At 34.5% G+C, this 21,302-nt stretch overlaps 1 protein-coding gene across 27 annotated transcripts in view; it reads left to right on the top strand.

Annotated features, from left to right (window-relative positions):
* The window catches only part of ADAM22 (ADAM metallopeptidase domain 22), a 218,741-nt gene that overhangs the window by 186,604 nt on the left and 10,835 nt on the right, over window positions 1–21,302 (top strand). For 6 of the 27 annotated variants that reach the window (XM_077857073.1, XM_077857071.1, XM_077857068.1 and 3 more), the window contains 7 exons: window positions 2,093–2,207; window positions 4,817–4,907; window positions 8,383–8,400; window positions 15,320–15,514; window positions 17,855–17,955; window positions 18,301–18,367; window positions 20,599–20,709. In XM_077857073.1, the coding sequence (XP_077713199.1) occupies window positions 2,093–2,207; window positions 4,817–4,907; window positions 8,383–8,400; window positions 15,320–15,514; window positions 17,855–17,955; window positions 18,301–18,367; window positions 20,599–20,709 (698 nt within the window). Of the gene's footprint in view, window positions 1–2,092; window positions 2,208–4,816; window positions 4,908–8,382; window positions 8,401–15,319; window positions 15,515–17,854; window positions 17,956–18,300; window positions 18,368–18,542; window positions 19,349–19,370; window positions 20,554–20,598; window positions 20,710–21,302 lie in introns of those variants that run through there. The other 21 variants (XM_077857081.1, XM_077857080.1, XM_077857075.1 and 18 more) reach the window with 8 other exon arrangements.

Genomic DNA, 21,302 nt, shown 5'->3' with positions numbered 1-21,302 from the left:
AGTGATATATCTGATAATGTCCTATATAAGTGAGTTTATAAATTAGCTAAACATGCTCTAATAGTGATCACAGTTTGGTCATTTTCAGTTAGGAATTCCTATACTAAATAAAATCATCTTTGCTTCTTTTTCCTTTTGGCATGCACTATGATTTTTTTACCCTAATTAGATTCTTTGCTTGAACTGGTCATATTATCCAGTTTAGGTAAAGGATCCCTGTTCTGAAATTGTAAACCTTTAATCCTGGTCATTGCATGTAGATCCTCCAGGAATATGCCAAGAATTTTCTAGGGAGGTCTTATCAATAGTAACTCTTTGGCAAAGGATACAAATTCTTAAGGCAATGAAAATAGAGAAGGCACATGGTAAGTGGTTCTGCTCCTGTAAAGGACTTAGCTCCTGCTAAGTCCTGTTTCTTGAATAAGTTGAGAAGATATTAAGGGGTAATGCTTTTGGGGGGAATGCAACAAAAACTTGATCATTTATGCTAATGATAACAATGTCTTCTTCATCTAGAGATTCTGAGTATATAACCTAGAGATCAAACAGTTTTGTTAATAAACCATTTGTTTAGCAAATGAATAAAAGTGATAGACACAAGTAATTCAGGAAGCAAATATTATCCAAATAATTTGCAATAATTATGCATCATACAGAGATATTATATCCTATGTATTTTTAACTCACAGTAACTATATATACAACAAAAATTAAAATGAGGATACAGTAGATACTCTATGTACTCTACATTATGTAGTTAAGAGTATGGGCTTGGGATCAGACAGTCTGAGTTTGAATCCCATCTCTATTTCTTACTAACTGGGTGAGATTTGGCAACTTATTTAGCCTGTGTGTGATTCAATTTATTCCCCTATAAAATGAAAATAATAATAATATTGCCTGCCTTACAGGATTGTTATGAAGAATGAGTGAATTATATGTAATATTTAACTTATATGTAATATTTAAGACAATGCCTGAGGCATAGTGCATGTTGAATAAATGTTTGCTAGACTGTATTGTGATCACTGTACACTGGAGTCACTGTTCTTGTCACTCTGTCATTGTTGTATGGTGTGGAAACTGATATTTGGAGAAGCCAGTTGACCTGGTTAAAGTCCATTAATAAGATAGGGATGAAATTGGCAGTCACACACTGGCCTTTTGACTTTAAATCTAAACCTCTTTCTGCCTGCATATCTGTCAATCTGCAGAAATTTGATAATTGAATTAATTTGAAATCTGCAGTTTCTTATCATATTTTATAGTTATGTTTAGATGTGGCTGTATGTTATCTTCTTGTGCACTAGATCAGAGCAAAGACAGAAAGTGATCCAGTGAAAACTTACCTCCTGAAGAACTTTTCTGATCTTAAACCTAATTGGATTCTTTTCTACTTCCCATTCCATTCAAAGTTGTTTTGAAGTATAAGATCTAGGTGTAGATTCTGTTTCCTGGATGTATAAGTGACTATAGATTATTGTCTTATAATTTTAAAAAATTGCCATTTTATGTGAAATTTTTTCCTTACATTTTGTTTGAGGGGTTTGTGGTTTCCATGATGCGGAGGTCGCTCATCAATAAAGCTTAGGTTGAGGTGCCAGGGCTGTAACTTTGTGAAACTTTCTTCTTAGACCACTGTAAGAGACCTTCCCTTTTCTTCCTTGGATTTCTCTTTATCTTATCTGCTTCCTGAAAGATGAATACAATTTTGGTATAAAGACCCTTTCTTTGGAAGAAAGAAAATTTTATATTGGATAATTGGCAAATGATTGTATTTCTGCCTACTTTTAAAACTCTCCTATAAAGTTAATGCAATTCAAAACAATAATTTCATTGATTTCTTTTTAGACTATGAATTGTTTCCACCTGTTAAAATTCATTATTCCCTTCGGGTCTAACTGCTGATCTCTAGAAAATGTTATTTTAGGTACTTGAGTAGGAAATCAGGTAATTGGTATGAAGAAGAAAGTACTAATAATTTTTCAGCACCATCAAATTCTAGCCATATAACAGTTAGAAATCAGTGCTTAATTTTCATGCCTCTATACCAAAGAGTTGACCTGTACTCTTGATTAATTTTGGATTTCAGATTTGCAGTAATGAGCTGAAGTGTGTTTGTAACAGACACTGGATAGGTGCAGACTGTAGCACTTACTTCCCTCACAATGATGATGCAAAGACTGGTATAACTCTTTCTGGCAATGGTAGGTACTTGATTTGGTGCCGTTACATAGTTTTTACACATAATGAAAGAGAATTGCTCTTTAGATTGTTTCATTCAGATCATTTTTATTTATTTATTTACTTATTTATTTTGATCATATTTATAGTTCAAATATGATCTACAACTGGGATCCTCAGTATGAAATTGATATTTTCCATTTTATTGTAATCATGTGTAATATTAAATATAACTTAGTCTAATGATTTAGCTTTATCTTGTCCTACATCAGACTGAGATTTTTCAATTTTTTGGGGAGGGGGGGTGACAACAAACCATTTCTTTTAAATGAAGAAAATAGTCCTATTTCTTAACTCTGAACTTAAGGGGAGAATTTTTTATTTGGGGATTGAATAAATAGAAAAAAAACAATTGACCAGATTTATTTTTTAAAGATTTTATTTATTTGAGAGAGAGAGAGAAATGTGAGAGAGAGCATGGGGGAGGGGGGCAGTGGACAGAGGGAGAGGGAGAAGCAGGCTTCCCATTGAACAGGGAGCCCGATGTGGATCTCTATCCCTGGACCCTGGGATCATGATCTGAGCTGAAGGCAGAAGCTTAACCATATGAGCTACCCAAGTGCTCCTGAAGAATTAATTTTAAATATCTTGTTGGCTTTAGTATTTTTTATTATAGAATCTCATTTCTATTCAACCCCAGTTCTGTAGACTGAACTATGGGTAATTCTAGAAGTAGTAACCTGACCAAGGTGCCTGGAAGGGGATTAAGGACATGGATAATAAACAGGTGCAGATGTAAAGCTAGAGTGGCCCAAATGGAGAAGTAGAAATTAAATGCAGATAGTTGAAAGAACACATGCCTTAGAGGTAGATGTCCCCTTTTAAACTGTTTTATCATTTTTCATGATTGACTGTTCTGCATTAAATGATGATCAAATCCTGAAGTCCATTCACTTCCAAAGGGTGAGAAAAAAAGATGTTCATTGTAATCATCCAAACAGGCTAAGAATCTGAGCCAAGATGACTTTATCAGGGGAGGTCAAGAATGATGAAGATTCTGGTATCTTCAGTTTTAGCAAAGGTAGTGTGAAGCTTTTTCAGCAGCTAATGTGCAGAGTTGAGGCTTTTCAGGTCCATTAGATTTAAGTGACTTGTCAAAAGTCATAATGTTACTTAGAAATAACCAGGCTAAGCATCTATGTTTATTGATCCCTGTTAAAATTGCTGAAGAAAAGACTGCTATGTTTGGCCTTAGAGTAGGAAAACCCAATGAGCCAGTGAGTCCTCTGGCATCTGCATCCACCCATCCCATGGAGGATGTGCTCAGGGTGGAATCCTCCAGCTTTCTCAGGTGCCCTGCCATGCTTAGGGCTCCCAGACTGGGAGGCTGCTGCTTCTGTCATGGGGATTTGCAGTCTGTCTAGTTGCCCATGATTACGGATTGTTGGCATCCAAAAGGATGCTTCAGGATTGCAGCAAAGAAAGATCTGAGATGCTCTGAGTGAAATAGATGTGGGTGATTTAAACATCTGGTGTAAATCATTATCAGCAAAGCAGCCAGGCCTCTGATTTGCCTTTTCTGCTCTTGAGCCCTCACTTGAGCTTTTTGACTAAACCTTCGACTTCCTGGGCTGCTCACACTGCTAGGATCTCCCTAAATATCGCATCTTGGCCTTTCTGACAGCAGATACTGACACCACGCTGCCATTTCTGAATCCAAGTGCCAGCCTTGCCTTGGCCCTCTGCCAGCCTATTGCCGCCTCACCCTTGGGCCTGACCAGCCCCAAGCTCCTGCTCACCACATGCTGTCTTTTCTTTTGATTTTCCCTTCTCTACAATGCCCTAGTCACCATTACCAAGACTGGGAACTAGAGGCCCAGTGCCTGTATTCTCTATCACCTGAGCACTGATTGTATAAATTGAGAGGCACATTTTCTCTCTTTATGAGCTTGCATTTGAGAGACAAAATATCACCCATACAACTGAGAGTGATAAGGACCTTGCATTAGTTGTCAAGATGGAGTGTTAGTGTCAGTCACATTTCTGGAATTCCTGAGGAAGAGGTCAGGGTCAAAAGGAACATGGGTTTCTACAGGTTCCTGTCCAAAGAGTGCTATGGCAATATAGTAGTGTTTTTATCTTTTTGCTTTTTATCTTTACTCCTTCTTGTAGTCCAGTGACCTCATGTTATTTTTCAGAAAATTACATGGGAAATAAAACTGTGCACCATGCACTGGGACAAGAATGAAAAGGGAATGTAAACAAATATTTATGTAAACAAACAATTGATGGGGATTGCTAAGTAATGATGGTTGATTTTTTGTTCCTTTAGAAAACACCAACTTTTTTTTTACTTCACAGCATTTATGAATGTCAAATCATTATGCTGTACACCTGAAACTTATACAACTTTATGTCAGTTATAAGCTCAAAAAATTAAATAAAAAAGTATTCTCTAAAATTAAGACTTAAAGGGAAAAAATACCCACTTCGTAAGACAAATAATTTTGTGAGTGTGAGGAGTACAAATATGGAGAATAAAATTCCTAAAGGAATTTTATGTCAAAATTTCAGTAATACACACTGATCGCCATTGTTTTCTTTTCTTTTCTTTTTTTTTTTTTTCTTGTAGGTGTTGCTGGTACCAATATCATAATAGGCATAATCGCTGGCACCATTTTAGTGCTGGCCCTCATATTAGGAATAACTGCATGGGGTTATAAGTAAGTGAAACGTCTCAATATTATTACTATTGAAATAAACTTTAAAACTTTAAGACATTTTGTCTAAATGAATTAAGCACCTGGAAAGTTTTGTGTTATTGGATAAATATACCTGCGGTAAAAATCAGTCTGGTTCAACATGCAAACAGTGATTATTCTTGGCATGATTAGAGGTAATAATAATATTTTATTTTCTTAGATTTTGAGATAATTCCCTTCAATTCTAAAAGATAACTCCCTTCTGTTATATTGTTTTAAGACCATTATGTGAGGTAAAATCAATCTAAATCATGTCTTACACTAGGCTGTGTGGATTTGCTCTTTAGTGACACAGGCTCTTGTCACTTAAACCCATATCCAGAAATCTAGGCAAGGCAGTCATGTAGGGAGCATAACGTTTTAGTAACAACAGCAGTGATAACGTCAGTTATCAATAAGAACAGCAGAGGCATATCTGTGTCTACTTACTATGGCCCTACATCGTGCCAGAGGCAAAACTTCTTTATCTTCACACTCAGTATGAGGGAGGCACTATTATTGGTTAAATATTGGGTGTTTGTGAAGAAAATACTGTTCATAGATTTAATTTGTTCAAATTAGGAATCAACTGTAAGTTACAACTTTTAATATGTAACTCTTAAGCTTCAAATTCAGTGTATCAGTTTTTGATTCTTATTTATGAATTTTAAAAAGTTACAAATTATGTAACATTTAAATACTGAATCCCCTTGAACATTTTAGCTAAGTAGATGACTTCAAACGTTCCAAACTTATATATTTAATATGTTTGGTTTCCTTTTAAAGTACTTCAATCTTATAATGTAAAAAAATTTCCTTAGTATCCAAGTATTTTACGTAAGTTTAATAATTGAAACTTAAATATGTTGAACATTAAGTTCTGTTTAACATTTCAACTTAAAATCATTGTTCTGCTGATCTCTGATAATGATGTGTCAGTACTCCTAGGCCTGGGTGTTTCTTTCCATTTGAAGGGCCTGCAATTTTTTCTAGAAATTCTGGCCATTACCCCATTTTATAGCATCCCCCTCCCCCCCCCACTATGGGCTAGACTTACTTCACTGAAAGAATAGAGAATTAGAATATTTTAGGCTTCAAATTACACCAACACCTTTCTATAGACTGGCACTATATAATTATATGATGTTGTTGTTGTTGTTGTTGTTGTTATTATTATTATTATTATTATTATTACCTGACATGGTCTTAAACCAACTCAATTGAAGGAAATTTCTTTGAAAGTGTATATGGCTGTTGCTTGTTGTGAAGTCAAAAACCTGAAAGAGTTTCTTTGGCAGAAAAGAGAGAGCAGTTAGCTTACTGTCAAGATAAATTTTGTATGCTGAAAGCATTAAAATATCCATTGGTGTTTGTGGAAGGCTATATTAACAAATAACACAAACAGCATAGACAGGAAAGTTTAGCATAACATAGTAACTACAGCATCAGACAGCAAAGGAAGGCACAGCACAGTAGGAAAGCTTTGTCTTGATTAAATGAGTACTTCGTCGTGTACCAGCTCATAGATGCTCAATACCTAGGGGCCTCTTTGATGTATAGGCCATTAACTATATTGTATATTTCTATTTGCATGAGTCAATTTCATCAGAACATTTGGAGTTATAAAATTACATGTCTGAAAGAAAGGCTTTTCTGAATATTTATCATTTGATCTTGCTTCATACCTCAGGTGAATTAGCCCCATCTTGGAGTCACACTATTTCCTTGACTTCCCTGATTTAAGATCTGTGTGGTAATTGCCATCACAAGCTTTGCTCTTTTGAAGTAGCTCAGTGGTTTCATTGGTCATGTGAAAAAAGGAAGGCAAAATTATTAGTTTTGTTTTGTGTGATTTTCTACCACCTGCTGATGCAAATTGGTATTTCATGTTTTTGTAATCTTGGAAAAAATTACATTTCAGAAAATATGAAATCTAAACTTCTCTTGCTAATAATATATTACCTGTGTCCATTTGTTTTAAGTAGAATTTAAGTACTTCTTTCTGTACTTATTTCTTATTTTTATGAAATTCTTTTAAGATTTCACTATTTTTTTCACTTCTGAATATATGTTCTCTGCATATTCATTAAGGAAAAAGACAAAAATCGTATTCATACAGTATCCTCTTTGTAAATAATTTGAACCTAAATTATGGAAGTTTTAATGCTACTAAACTTATTCAGAATATGTTTAAGAATAGAATGAGAATGTAGAAGTTTTATTACAGGAATTAAATTCATGAATTTCATGTTCTATTTGAAATTCAAAAATGGATTTAGGAGCTGAGAATTCATTTCCTCATTAATCTTTCCTTTTAAGCTTTCTACCCCTTCTCCAAGTCTTGGACTAAGGGAATGGCAGGAATAGGGAGTGAGGAATACTTATTTGGACCTGATGGACCAGTCGGGTCATCAGACTGAGGGAGTAAAAAGTAAAACATACTGAATAGAAAGATTCTGAGGCTTATTCCCTCCCCCGCCTTATGGTTTCAAGTATGAAAGATGTTAAGTTACAAATTGGCACTTTCACTCTCATGAGCTCATCATTAAATTAAGATACTTACAGGGTAAGTACAAATAATATCGATACGGAAACATCCTTGATCTGGGAAGGAAGCCCACTAAGTTACTGGACCTTTCTAACATGTCTTCGAAATATTCGCACTTACCTAGGTCATGATAGAAAATTAGAAATGAAGCCTTTTGAGTTGTAAGCTAAAAGTCACTGATGCCTTACTACTGCACCCTCTAGAATACACTTTTGTTTAATAGCAGTTTGTTTTAAAACTGTAATTTTGTTTTGGTGTATAGCCAAATGGAAAACAGAGACTAAACTTTGAAAGAAGTATTTCCAGTGTAAAATTTCAGGAAGTAGTGATAACTTACAAGGTCCCTAAAAGTTGTGAATTAATTCTCTACTATATCATCCATGATGAAATAAGATGTCCTAGTGTCCAATCATATCTTCCTATTTGAAATTCTTAGGAAGAGCTTTAGTTTGAGGTATATATTCCAGAAGGAATGAATTATGATTTTTATTTCTCTGAAAGGGGTTAATTTAAATAAGTAACTTGAATAAGAATTGACTTTAGAACTTTACTAACTAAAGGTTTAATATGGTACAATTGATATTGTAAAAACAGATATTCTTAAGTAACTGAAGCTTATTTATGCTATTAAAAATAGTTATTTGAAAATATTGTCACTAACCCTTTGGTATCACAAAGATGAAGGAGAGAAAGAGGTGTGTGTGTGTGTGTGTGTGTGTGTGTGTGTGTGTGTGTGTGTATGTGTGTGTGATTGTGTTTGTATTCCACATTTTAGTTTTACAATTCAAAATCCTCTAGTGGAGACCTTTCAGCGAATGCTAGAGCTTTCATGTTTACTGCTCTCTCTGAATATACTTCTATAGGTAACTAATTCTTCTTTTTTTCCCTTTTCTTCTTGTCCATGAAAAGAAATTATCGAGAACAGAGGTATGTGATGAGAATAATCTGAACACATAACTGAAAGGTTTAAATCCTACTAGCATCCTTGGAATTCATACATGCAATTATAAATCATGCTGACTTTGTTACTCTGCTGTAGTGATCATATAGCAACCTTGTTTCTCATGACCTTGAAAGGATAATTTTAATAACGGAGCTGTGGGATGTAGCATTTTAACATAGACATATCATTATTTAATTTTAATGGTTCTTTCATCCAACAATACCATAATAATAGAAGTTACTTGTGTTACTTTTATGGTAATATAAATGGAAATGAGTTTTTTCCCCATCTAAAACAAACTTCCTCTATGTTAGGGAATCACTCATGTTTATATAATTGGCTTTTCTTCATCTTTTGAGCAATCTTATTGCCTAGTACTTTCTGAAGGAATTTATTTTTTGTTACTGTTATATTAATAACTTCCACTCATAAATGATAAAATGTATATGGGCACAGTGTTGGGATGAGGAGAATGTCCTGGTATTTAATGGACCTGTTTACCTCTGCATAAGAAAATATTGTTGTACTGATTAGGTAATTGCATAGGTAAGGAAATAATTTGCATTATTGGAATCTCAGATTGTCTGGTGTACTTCTTTTTTTTTTAAATAAAAAGCCCATGAAATCAGACACCCACTTCATCATAACATTAAAATCTATGTTTAACTAACAGCATAAAAAGATATACAGAGCATTCATGTGGATTTATAAAAACGCCCATATTGAGATATTCCCTACACTTTTCACATTTAAACAATTATTAATGCTCTTAGCTACCGACACAAAACATTAAAATATCCTGGAAGACCAGATCTTGCACCTCATAGAGTACTAGTTTTGTTCTCAAGATATCTGTGCAGATTCGTACGCACTTAACTTTCCCCACTGTTCCGTTAAATGTCAGGCAGATTGAGAATAAAATTTAATAAACATAACAGTTTTTTAGGCCCCAACCAGCTTTCATTTTTTCACAAATTAAAATTTTGAACTTTATTCTTCTGTTTCATTCCATGTTGTAATTTAAAAATCCCTAAAAAAAAAAAAAAAAAAAATATCCCTGTAAGACTTTAGGCATAAGTGTCTTCAGTCTCTCTAAATGTGCTCATAGGGAATTAACTGAAATCTTAGACAGTTAACATAGATATTAGAAAATATTCATCTAGCTCTGGGGAAACTAAATAACTTATCATTAATGGAAAAAATAAATCTGAGACAAAATTAGTTAAGTTTAAAAAAAACTAGATTTCTTTTTGATATGTTTAAAACTCTTGTGTTTAGAACCACTGGAGAAGAGCTGGAATCATATAAGTTTTCTCTTGGGTAGAATTTGATCGGTTATATCAAAAAATCTAAGTTTGGTGGCTTTCTCCAATGAAAAATTAAATTAGACTAATAAGATCAAATATTGATGACTCAGCCATTGCCGTAGCAACTAAGGCTATAAGGTAATTTAATATTTCTGACATATAAAAAGGAAAGTGAAATGTCACATGTGTAACATAAGCAAACCTAAAACAGTGCTCTAAGACACGTTCTCACCTGGAGTACTATAAAAATTATTAATATGTTAAACTGTGTACCAACTTCTTATTTTAACTCAATATCTGCATAGGTACAGTTGAGAACATTTTTGCGTTGTTTCCTTTATGTGTCTGATATAATTTCATGCCTCTTGATATTACTGTATCATCATTTTATCAACCTGGTTACTCTTTTGGAATCTAGTTCATATTTTGAGAGAGTCATGTCTTCGACAGATTTATTTTATGTATTTTGATATATTTCATTACAGTATTTATTTATTTTTGCCCTTGTCCATAGCTAATGAATCTTATACTTGTATAATAATTCTCAAAACGGAGAAGTAGCAAATAATGGACTTTAGATCAGCAAATCATGTATAAATTTTTTTTTTAAGATTTTATTTATTTGATAGATAGGAAGAGTCAGAGGAGTACAAGCTGGGGAATGGCAGAGAGAGGGGGAGAATCGAGCTCCTCACTAAGCAGGGAGCCCCATGCAGGACTCCATTCCAAGTCCCTGGGAACATGGACTGAGCTGAAGGCAGATGCTTAACCAACTGAGCCACCCAGATGCCCTGTGAATGTATACATTTCTGAAGGATTTTCCTTTTTAAGAATATATATCGGTTATAGAGCAGGTGGTAAGGCCAATGGACCAAAGCATGCATTCAGAAATGTATAGTCTTAATAAAAGTATTTTCAGATGTTCAGATAGAGATGTGTTCAGTTCCAAAGGATGCTACGAATAGAAATAAGAATTTTGAGTTGTCTTTATCTTTAAATTTAAAGGTTTTCCTTTGAGGTTCCATAGTGGGAGGACCAAGTGACAAGGAATCAGAAAATCACTTGCTAGGATATGATTTCTTGGGAAATTACTTAACTTTAAAATCAGATAAAGCTCTTTGTAATCTGTAAAGCATCATAGTAAGGGAAGTTATTAGTGTGTGGTCTCTGAAGACTCTGTGTTTCTCTAATCTTCAAATGAAGGAGGTGGATGTGTTTGGTCTCAAAGAGAAAGGAAGCATTCATTGACATGAATGAGGCCCACACATATTGGTGGACCTGGTGGAAGGTTACCTTTGATATTAAATGCAAGGCTGTATTAAACATGTAGCCAGTTATCAGATTCTTACTGATATAATGGCTCAAATGCCATTAGGTGTAACTTTCAAATTATTGGAGAAGTCAGGCAAGTAATTCTGTGAAGGAGCTTGATAACTTGGCATGATAGGTTTAATTGCAAGTCTGCAAGAAGACAAGAAGCAAACCACTTGTTTTGTTTTCTTTTTGTTTACAAAGTGCTTGATAAAAAGAGAAGTCCTGTTCTGGGCACAGTAGAGGCAGTACCCCATGCATGAATGGTATCACTTTTTTTTTTTGAATGGTATCACTTTATATCTTCCAGTGGTACCTTATGAAGCATTGAACCACGTAACATAGGAACCATGGAGCGTTTTTATTAATCATGTAGTTACTAGAAAGGATGGCTATTCTTCTTTTTCTTTAGAATCTTCAGGAAAGAAGACTTTCATAATATTTTCAGTTGATGCTATCATTTATATTTTAGCATAATTGCTTTAGGATCTAGCAGCTGTATACTCTGTATTTTTTTTTTTTAAGATTTTATTTTTAAGCAATCCGTATACCCAACATGGGGCTGCAGCTTACAACCCGAGATCAGGAGTCTCATGCTTCACCAACTGAGCCAGCCAGGCACCTGAACTGCTGTATACTTTGTAACAAGATTTACAGGTTTGAGCTTTAGTTTTCAGATAGGTTTGCAAGTAGCAATAGAGTAAGAAAACATTAATTTGACCTTGGATTTATAAAACATCCATATTCAGCTGAAATATTTTTTGTCTGAAATGAACATACATTATGATTAATGTGAAATAGAATAAATAAGATCATATCTTCTTATCTCTACCTTAAGCAGAAACCCACTTTCCCATTTCTTTTCTCTCTCACCTGTTTTAGCCAGTCTATTTTCTGCTTGTGAACCTCCCTCCCTCCTTTTTTTCAAAACTATGTTAGTTTGTTTTTATATTATTATTTAAGTGATATTCATGCATCTGTCAGTGTGACTTGGTACACATTACACAATATTCTTAAAACAGTAAATAATTCTAATATCAGACAGACACCAGCAAAGCATTGGAGAAATGCCTCCTTTAGCATTAAGGTTAAGACTTATTTTTTTTTCATTTTATTCTCATTTTAAGTCTGTGTAAGGATTAAAGTTAAATATATACATTTATGTAAGTATAAATATAATTTAATATATAATAAAAATATTAATTTATATTAATATTCATTGGACCCTTTAAGGAAAGACCAGATTTCCATCATAACAGAGTTCCTTTCTGAGGAAAAAGAATTCAGTTAAATAACTTTTTATTATCTTTTGGTCATTATTTACAAAAATTCATGTGCGTGTCTACAATATTTGCATATAATGTCGGAAATATGAGGTAATGATCCCATGACAAAACTTGGCACCAGTAGGGCACCTAATGTAGTAATCACTTCTTGATTCAAAATTCCATGAAACAAGCAAAATTTAAGAAGAAAGCCATAAAGACTAGAAAAATAAATTCAATTAAAAAAACTTTAAAGAATCACTTAGTCATTTATGATCTTATATAACCAATGATGAAATGTTATTTTATTGATTATGGGGACCTGATAGTCTTTATCTTCACTAAAGGTTAAACAAGAAGAAATAACTTCATTATAATCTGCAATAGATATTGAAAAAGAGGTACATTTCTGGACAGTGAAGAATGTTAAATAATTATTCTTAAGAGATCTTTAACAAAATTCTTAATCTGTCATTGATATTTTTATTTATTTACTATGTGAAGAAAGTTAAATCCATTCCTTATGGAATTTTAAGGAGAATGCAAACTAGTTTCTGTATTTTAGAGTCTAATTAACGATAGCTAAGAACCTAATCTGCCCATCATGATAAAAATAAAGCCATGCCCCAGAAGCTCATTGAATTTGAACTCCCTTCCAACCCCTTGACTGAAGCCCACAGTTTATATTATGTTTAGCATTTAGGATTTTTGTGCATTGTGTAAAACATGATCATGCACTGCAGAGAAATTACACTGAAGGAATGGTAAAATGTTCATAGTTTTAAAAAAACAAAACCAACAACAAAACTAGGCCCATCCATCATGAGAGGTAGTCTATTTAAGCCTGCAACATCAGCCAAGTGAGCCTTTGGTAAATACGCAAATGCCAGAACCACATAAAGAGAAGGTAATTTGGGAGATAGATTAATAGAAAGGTCAAGTGTAGTTGGAACTTGTCTTTATTTAATTTGAATTTAGTGAGGCATATCTCATCAGCTTACACAGATTATCATTAAAGGTAATAATGAGAAAGGATTTGTTAACCATAGATTATATTGTTGGAAATGTGATGTTGATGAGATATTCTTTGGCATTCTTTTTATTTTTATTTTTTTAGAGGTTTATTTATTTGTTCATGAGAGACACAGAAAGAGAGAGGCAGAGACCTAGGCAGAGGGAGATGCAGGCTTCTCACAGGAAGCCCAATGTGGGCCTTGATCCCAGATCCTGGGATCACACCCTGAACCAAAGGCAGATGTGCTCAACCGCTGAGCCACCCAGGTGTCCCATCTTTGGCATTCTTTTATAAATATTAACATGATCTGAAAGGAAAGTTTCCTCCCTGAAATGACATATGGAACTCTGAGTTTCTTGAGATCATTTGTTTTTCAAGCATTGATAGAATATTGGACTCATGGGAGGCAAGGCAGGAAATGTGATTCCAGAGATTAAAGATCTCTTCCATAACAATATATATGATTTGTCCTGTATTAACACTATGAATTTGGGGAAATTGTATTATTTTTTATATAAAATGAATATTTCATAATATACTGGGAAAAAGAAAAAAGTTAGTTATGAGCGGAAGCCACTTAAGGGTTTAAAAATATTTTGAAAGAATACATATCACAGGGTTCTAGGTAAAATTAGTCTTATAGATCAAACGAGAAATTTGACTTTCTTCAAAGGGGAGGATCACACAAATTAATATATGTGCTTCAGTGAATTGAAAAATTTTTTTAGATTTGGGGCTATGTGTAATTACATAGGATTGAAATAATGTGAAAGAGGTATTGAGTCATTCAAAAGAAGGAATGACCAAGTATTGTTAACATTTCAAACAGAATGGAAACTGGTACAAGGAAACAAACATCTGAAAGTGGCATTTTTTAAGATAGAATTTAGCATCAGCAAGTAACCAAGGTAAGCATGGAAACTAAGGAAAAACTAAGTAGAAAAAGGAGTTAGCAAATTTGGCCTTTGTTAGAGGCCTATTGAAATTGAAAAATTTGTTTAAAATTCTCAATCCAGCACCGGTTTGTGGCACCTCCCACAACAGTACCGAATGGAACTGAATCAAATTTTGGATGCAGGTGGCTCTTTGGGGGCCAGGCATTGGCAGATGATCATATTAGCTATTGAAGTTGACAAGGTGGTCCATCACTGAGTTTTCTACACTGCTTCCTTAGGGAAAGTGATAAAAATCTGTTGCAATCTTTGCCAATTCAAAATCAGAGCCCATGGGGTCAGTAATAGTACAGATTAAACAGATCATCCTTTGTGGTGTTCCTTCTACTGTGGAGATAGAGAACTGAGGTCACCCAGCAACTGTCTTCCTATAGTCTCAACAAGAATTCAGGTTTTATTTCAACCCCTTCTTCCTTGTGCTAAATGATCTCCCTTTACATATTCTTCTGTGCAGTTGTAGAATTACATTTTTGCTTGGTGTTTGACTCTCTTTCAGCTTCATATTTCTCCTAAATGAACAATGAAGCTGCAACAAATTACTCCAATAAGAATTTATTTGGATTAATTTATAGAAAATTGCTTAGAAATCAGTTATTTTAAGACTTAATTGGTCTTAAGGTTACATTATATAATGGTTAGAATTCATAAATAGTTTATTGGCCAGCCACAGTGAAAGAATTATGCCTTATTTGGGGCAAGGACTGTTTGTCCCAACATGTCTCCTTCAGCACCATTTTTTTTTAAGTCTAAACTTCCGTCAACATCTCCAAGTATAATAAAGTTACAATGAAAAACCTCATCTTTCCATATTTTTCCCCTGAAGCAAGGCTTTATCCATCCAGACTGTATAGACTTCAGTGATTGCATTTCTGACCTCTACAAGTTAGAATGACTTTAACTTGTCACATTTATTAATAATCTTACATGTCGTTACAGATTTGATTCATGTAGATCATTATCCCTACCACTTTTTTCCTAAAATAATATTTGTATATGTCTGTGTTCATGTGTGTGTCTTGTTTTCTGACTCTGAAATGTTTATTATGCCTTAGACAGTTACCCCAGGGAGATTATGTAAAAAAGCCTGGAGATGGCGACTCTTTTTATAGCGACATTCCTCCCGGAGTCAGCACAAACTCAGCATCTAGTTCTAAGAAGAGGTCTGCTTTTCTGTCGCATTTTCAGATTTCTACCTGTTCCATCACACATTATTCCATTAGTCAGAACATTTCATTATTTTGCAGCAGGTTTGATTACTTCTTCCTTCTTTCTTGAATGTTAAAAAATAGTATCCTTTGTTCTTTGATTACTATGCTTCCAAATGCCATATGCTCAAAACCACTTGTTAAATCAGGCCAGAAATTGAACCAAAATTAAACCAAACAAATAACAATCCTAAATCTATATAGAAATCCTAGGGTTTTTCAATCTTGCTCTTATATGGCTTAAGAAACTATACATAGTATTTTATAATATTTTAAATGGTGAGCTTTATGTCATGTTGGGTAGTCAAAGAAAAAGGTTACTGTCATGCTTCAGTAAAGCAGTTGTTAAAATGGTACTATAAATGCTGCGTTGAATATTTTAAGATTTTAAATATACCAAAGCTAAGCTTGCTGTGAAAAAAAGATTGCTTCTCTGTGAATCGTATATTTGAATATTATGATTTTGCCTTTTATTCCTGGAATGATTATTTCTATCTAGACTTTATAATTTAGAGCTTGGTTGCAAAATTAAGTATATTTAATATTTGCCTGAATTTTATAATAGGACAAGTGGGGTTAATATAATATTTATGTTTGAAACCTTGATGTTATATTTTTGTTCCAAGATCTTAAGGTGTATAAGACCAGTTAAAATTCTGCATGCTTTATAACTGCTTAATAAAATAAACTGGTAGAAGAAATAAATAGTTGGAATGTTTTAGGAAATGAAACCTACATTCACATTGGAAGAAAGCTAAAATATTCCTGTGGAAGAGTTTCTTTAAAATTGTTAATAGAGATGTAATGTATAGAAAAAGAAGATTTGATAACCCAGTACAAAAGATTTGATTGCCTTGGGCAGAGTAGGTACCGTGTAGACTGAAGGGGAATTTCGTAATCTCTTCTGGAATTCTACATAGAGTGAATCATATGTAAAAATTCTGCAATGGATCTCACTCTGTAAGCAATCACAAAGGAGAAAAGAAAGGATCAGTAGATCTGGGAACCCTTCTTTATGTGGAACTGTCTTATGCATGAAGGATTGTTTTTACTCAGATAACAGCTTAGAGCAAAAGTAGTTTTTGCACAAGGAGTATAGATCTGTAGAAGGATTTTCAAAAATTTTTATTCTTTTAAATTACTGAGGGGTTTTTTTTGGCTAAGAAAATAAGATTATCTAGGTTCCATATATAAATATTTTCTTGGTCAAATATTTAAATTAACATGAGAAAAAGGTCAAATATTTAATCTTTAATTTAACCTTAAATTAAATATTTAATTTTAAATTATCACAAGAAAAAGGTAGAAAAATCAATGAATTCCAGCAGATTCTTTTTGTTCTTCTGCAGAAAATAGGATTCATTCTATAATTAGCAAATTCTGTTGTAAAACTCCTAACCTGAGGAATTAATATGTTATAATTGTGCTGAGTTCCATTTATTTTCATTCATCAGTAGAAGGCTCCTTTTAAAATAGACATTATTAGCAATTAACTGGATTGATGTGTGGGAAAGATTTTAAATATTTTCTCAAGTTCCTCAAGAACTTAAAATGCTGATTTGAATCATTCCTAGATTTTAGAAAAATGGGTTATAACTTTTAAGCAGTTAAAAATGATATCAAATTATGTGACTCCTAAATACATGTAGTTTGTCAAAATACTTTTCGTATGTGGTACAGGTATGTGTATCAACTTTGCTTTTTGTAGAATATTTAAGATGGCAGGGCACAAATAGCACAAGGGCTTAATGGTACATGGGCTTTGTGAGAGACGCTTCCATGATAAACATTTGATTCAGTTTGGTTATTGAGCAGTTAACTAACATACTACATTTTGGGCCAGCCATATTTGTGGAGAAAATGCCAATTCTCAAATATAGTTTTATTGTTTAAAAAAAAAAAAAACCTAAATATTACTTTGATAAAGGTTGACCAGGTTCAATTGGACAGATCTTAGTGAAATCTCTTGGAAGTCCATGTTCTCATAATATTTGAATGAAAACCATTGCTTTACAATTAAGAAACATTTATAGTGGGACCCCATTATAACTCTTCTACTCCAATTATATAACTGAAATATGAAGCGAATTTGCTATCTGTGGTTGTTGGGAATGTAATTGGCCCGTACTGTATGCTGATACTTTTCAATTGTAAACTATTGTAATGGGGTTCCATTGTATTTGACTTTTCTTAAATTGAATGTTGTGTAATTCTGCCTTCTTCATGAAGACTTTCATGTTCTCTTCATTCTTTCATTTCAGATTTTTTTCTTTCTTGATTTATTTAATGCACAGTAATGCTTAGAGATTTTGCTTACTGATTTTAAAACTAAATAACACTTGATTATATTTTTGAACAGTACGTATACATTTTTAATTTCAGGTCAAATGGGCTTTCTCATTCTTGGAGTGAAAGGATTCCGGACACAAAACATATTTCAGACATCTGTGAAAACGGACGACCTCGAAGTAACTCTTGGCAAGGTATAGGGCAGCATTCTGAATAGCTAGTGCATCTTTTTGCACAACCCAAATTCAGTGTTTTATGGTTCTTGGTTGTAAAGATTTGTTCTTTTCTTTTTGCTCTTTAGTTCTTCTCCCAACAGAGAAGAGGGCATTTATTATAAGAGCCCCGTTCTTTTTTCTTGGATGGGAAATGATGGGATTCAGTAGCACTGGTGCACAGGACAAATTGAGAAGGCTGTACAGTAGTACTCTACAGCCCTCTCTTCTGGGAGGGGCTGGAAGTACACCACATGAAATACCCTGTGATGACATACGGCAATTGTTTATTTATATTCAAATCTAGCCATAAACCGTCTTTTTCAGGTAACCTGGGAGGCAACAGAAAGAAAATCAGAGGCAAAAGATTTAGACCTCGGTCTAATTCAACTGAGTAAGTCTAAACCTCTAATGGAAAAAGGCATTCCAAGGTCCTGTGCAATTAGTGTGCAAAGTTAATTAACGAGATCATCAAAGAACTGTAGAAACCATGCCTCTGGTCTTGGTTTTGTCTTTTTAATTCCTTTTTGCCGTTTTAAAATTAACCATGGCTTTTCTCTTTTACATAGGCATCTCCGCAACTGTGCCCATACCAATGTTCACTGACAGCAGGGGTCACACCCTTGCTGCAGGCTTTTCCCTCCAGTAACCTGCCATTGTGGTGTCTTGGTTCCTTTTGAAGGGAATTTTGATAACATTCCTTTCTTCTCATCACCTGGGGTCCAGCCATTTCAGAGGGATCACCCTTCCTCTTCCCAATGTTCACACAGCCTAGAAGCATCAAGGGAAAGTTCCCACTGTCCCAGAGCATGATACTGCTCACAGTGTGACACCACCGCTCCAAGAGCTTCATGGCTGCAATCTAAGCATTCTCTCAGACTAATGGAATACGTTTCCCTTTTAAATCTTCCTTCTGAGGACATTTAAAAAGGCACTTACAAAACTTGCTCTTTAGGGGAATCATTGTCACTAAATGCAACACTATCTGTTTTAAATGATAGCCACACATTATTTTTTTTTTAAGCAGAGGGTGGAGGGTGGGATCAGAAGTTACATTTAAATTATTCCTAATGAGGTAAACACCATGCTTTTTTTTGTTTCTTCACTTAAGAAAGTACAGCAAAACCAAGCTTCCTCAAACCTTTATCTCATGTCCAGGAATAAAACACACCCTCGGTATCCTTCTGACCTTGCCACCAGGTTTTAATTAACCATACTTTTTTGACCTACCTAAATTTTTTTAAAACTTCTTTCTCATTGCAGTGCTAGTTATTGTTTTCAGGATCACTATTGCCTCTTCATGCCTTAATACTTAAAAAATCTGAATAGCAGGTGTTTGTTAACTGCTTGTCAGAAACTTATGTTAGCTTTTCCATCATATACCCTGCCTTTTTCAGTCCAGGAATAAAAACAGTGCCCTGAAATTTGGACCTTCCTGCTGATGGTATTGTCTTGTAAGTGGCTTGTCAAAGTTTACTAGAGGATACTTTATTTTAGAAACACTAGATAGGTTTAAGTAATACCATTGCATGGTCCAGAATGGCATCATAGAACTCCATCATAAATAACTAATCTGTTAGAGTTTATCTTATACATTCCCAAAGCGCTTGGATGCTTTAGGGCTCATTGTGGATAAACTCTTGGAATGTTGTTTGATTTGTTTTGCATGAGGTCACCTGGTAAGAGCTCCTTAGCTCATCTCAGTTGCTCACAAGAATACAGATAAAACTGCAAAATGTTCTTCAGAACTTCCTTTGTGTACTGGTTAGCATTTTAACAGTATTTCCTATAATAAGGCTTTGAAAACTCCTGAGTGAAAGCAAATCAGCATTATATTAAAGCTATATATTTAGGACCCAAACAACACTTGGTGTTTAGCAAGATTCATACAGTATATTCTAGCATGGTCACTTACTTTTTAAAACTTTTTTGTAAAATTCCCACTCATGTCATGTGATAAAAATTATAATACCAGATAGCCCTTAAGGAATCTCTTGCTTGTGAGATAACACTATAATACTTAATAAGACATCATAGTGAAATCATCTTTGTGAGGAAGAAGTATTAAGGACTCCCTCAGATTTTTCAGACTTTTCAGATTTGGGTTACAGGACTCATGTTAATTTAATGGAACCAAGTCTGTGAAGTTGACCACTATTCTCACATACTTTATTATATGGGCACTATATACATATATATGTTTTTTCCTTGTAAATAATTCTAATACATAGCATATCAGGAATTATGTTGATAGTCTTTTTTTATACTTTCATATTCACTAAATAACCCCTTTTGCTTCTGATATAACAATATAATTTGTGGGACTATAAGAGAAGCAGAATGACCACAGACAAATGTATCTTTTTTATTTTTTAGATTAAAAGATATCATTGAGCCCATTATTTCAACATCCCCTTCAGTACCCATCATCCCAAAGGATGATGAAACATCAGGACATGAATTAAATCATTCACCACAAATGCATAGTCTGCTAATTAAGAACATAAAATGTCCTTGTTTATTGTATTGTTTCTCCACTCAAAGTTTTTGCATCTTCCTCACTGTTGTACATGATGTGAAAAAGGTTTTGGCTTAGACTTTGTATTATATATTGTGTTTTTACAGGAGGGAGCCCCAAGCACCTGAGCCTGGGCACTCCCTCGCCCAGACAGTCCCATCCCAAGGCATAAGCCCAGGGGGCTCTGACAGCCCCCAGACAGGGAGTCTGGATCACAGGTCAGTCTCCACCTGCCCCTTCATTCTGGGCTGCCACTTAATCTCCCTCCTAGTCCCTTCCTTGGCTGAGAGCAGGGTCATTTGATCTTTGACTGACCTCCTACGTCTGCTTGGACATGGTCCTGGTCCAGCCAGCACCAGCTACTTTTCCTCTGCCTTTCCATCCTGGAGAACACAAAGAGCTCTCCTACCCTGTCTAACGCATTTTTTTTGCATGTTGCGCTACAAGCCACGTCAAGCCACATAGGCAGGTATATAGCAGTTTGATAAAAAACCATCACTTCGGCCACCACCACCTAGAGATGCTAGGAAGCCCGCTGTGAAGAGACTTTCACGGGCAGATCCCCAGAAGGAAAAACCATTGAGAGCTCTCTTCAGTGACCTCTAGTGAAGTGATCACAGCCTTCTGAGATGCTCCTTGAAATGGAGGAAAAAGTCCATCATGTGCAAGCCAAGCCATGCAGCTGTAGGTTTCATGGAACAGCCATGGCATCAGCCCTTTGAGCTTCTAAGATTGTCAGTGAAAGGAACATACGTCTCCTCCTGGAAGCTGCCTGTGGGTGACTCAGTTTGCTGTGTGGCTATGTTTCACC

Source organism: Canis aureus, chromosome 18, assembly GCF_053574225.1.
Source record: "Canis aureus isolate CA01 chromosome 18, VMU_Caureus_v.1.0, whole genome shotgun sequence".
Classification (NCBI taxonomy): Eukaryota; Metazoa; Chordata; class Mammalia; order Carnivora; family Canidae; genus Canis; species Canis aureus.
The sequence above is the reverse complement of the archived record's forward strand: the minus strand, read 5'-3'. Positions and strand labels throughout refer to the sequence as shown.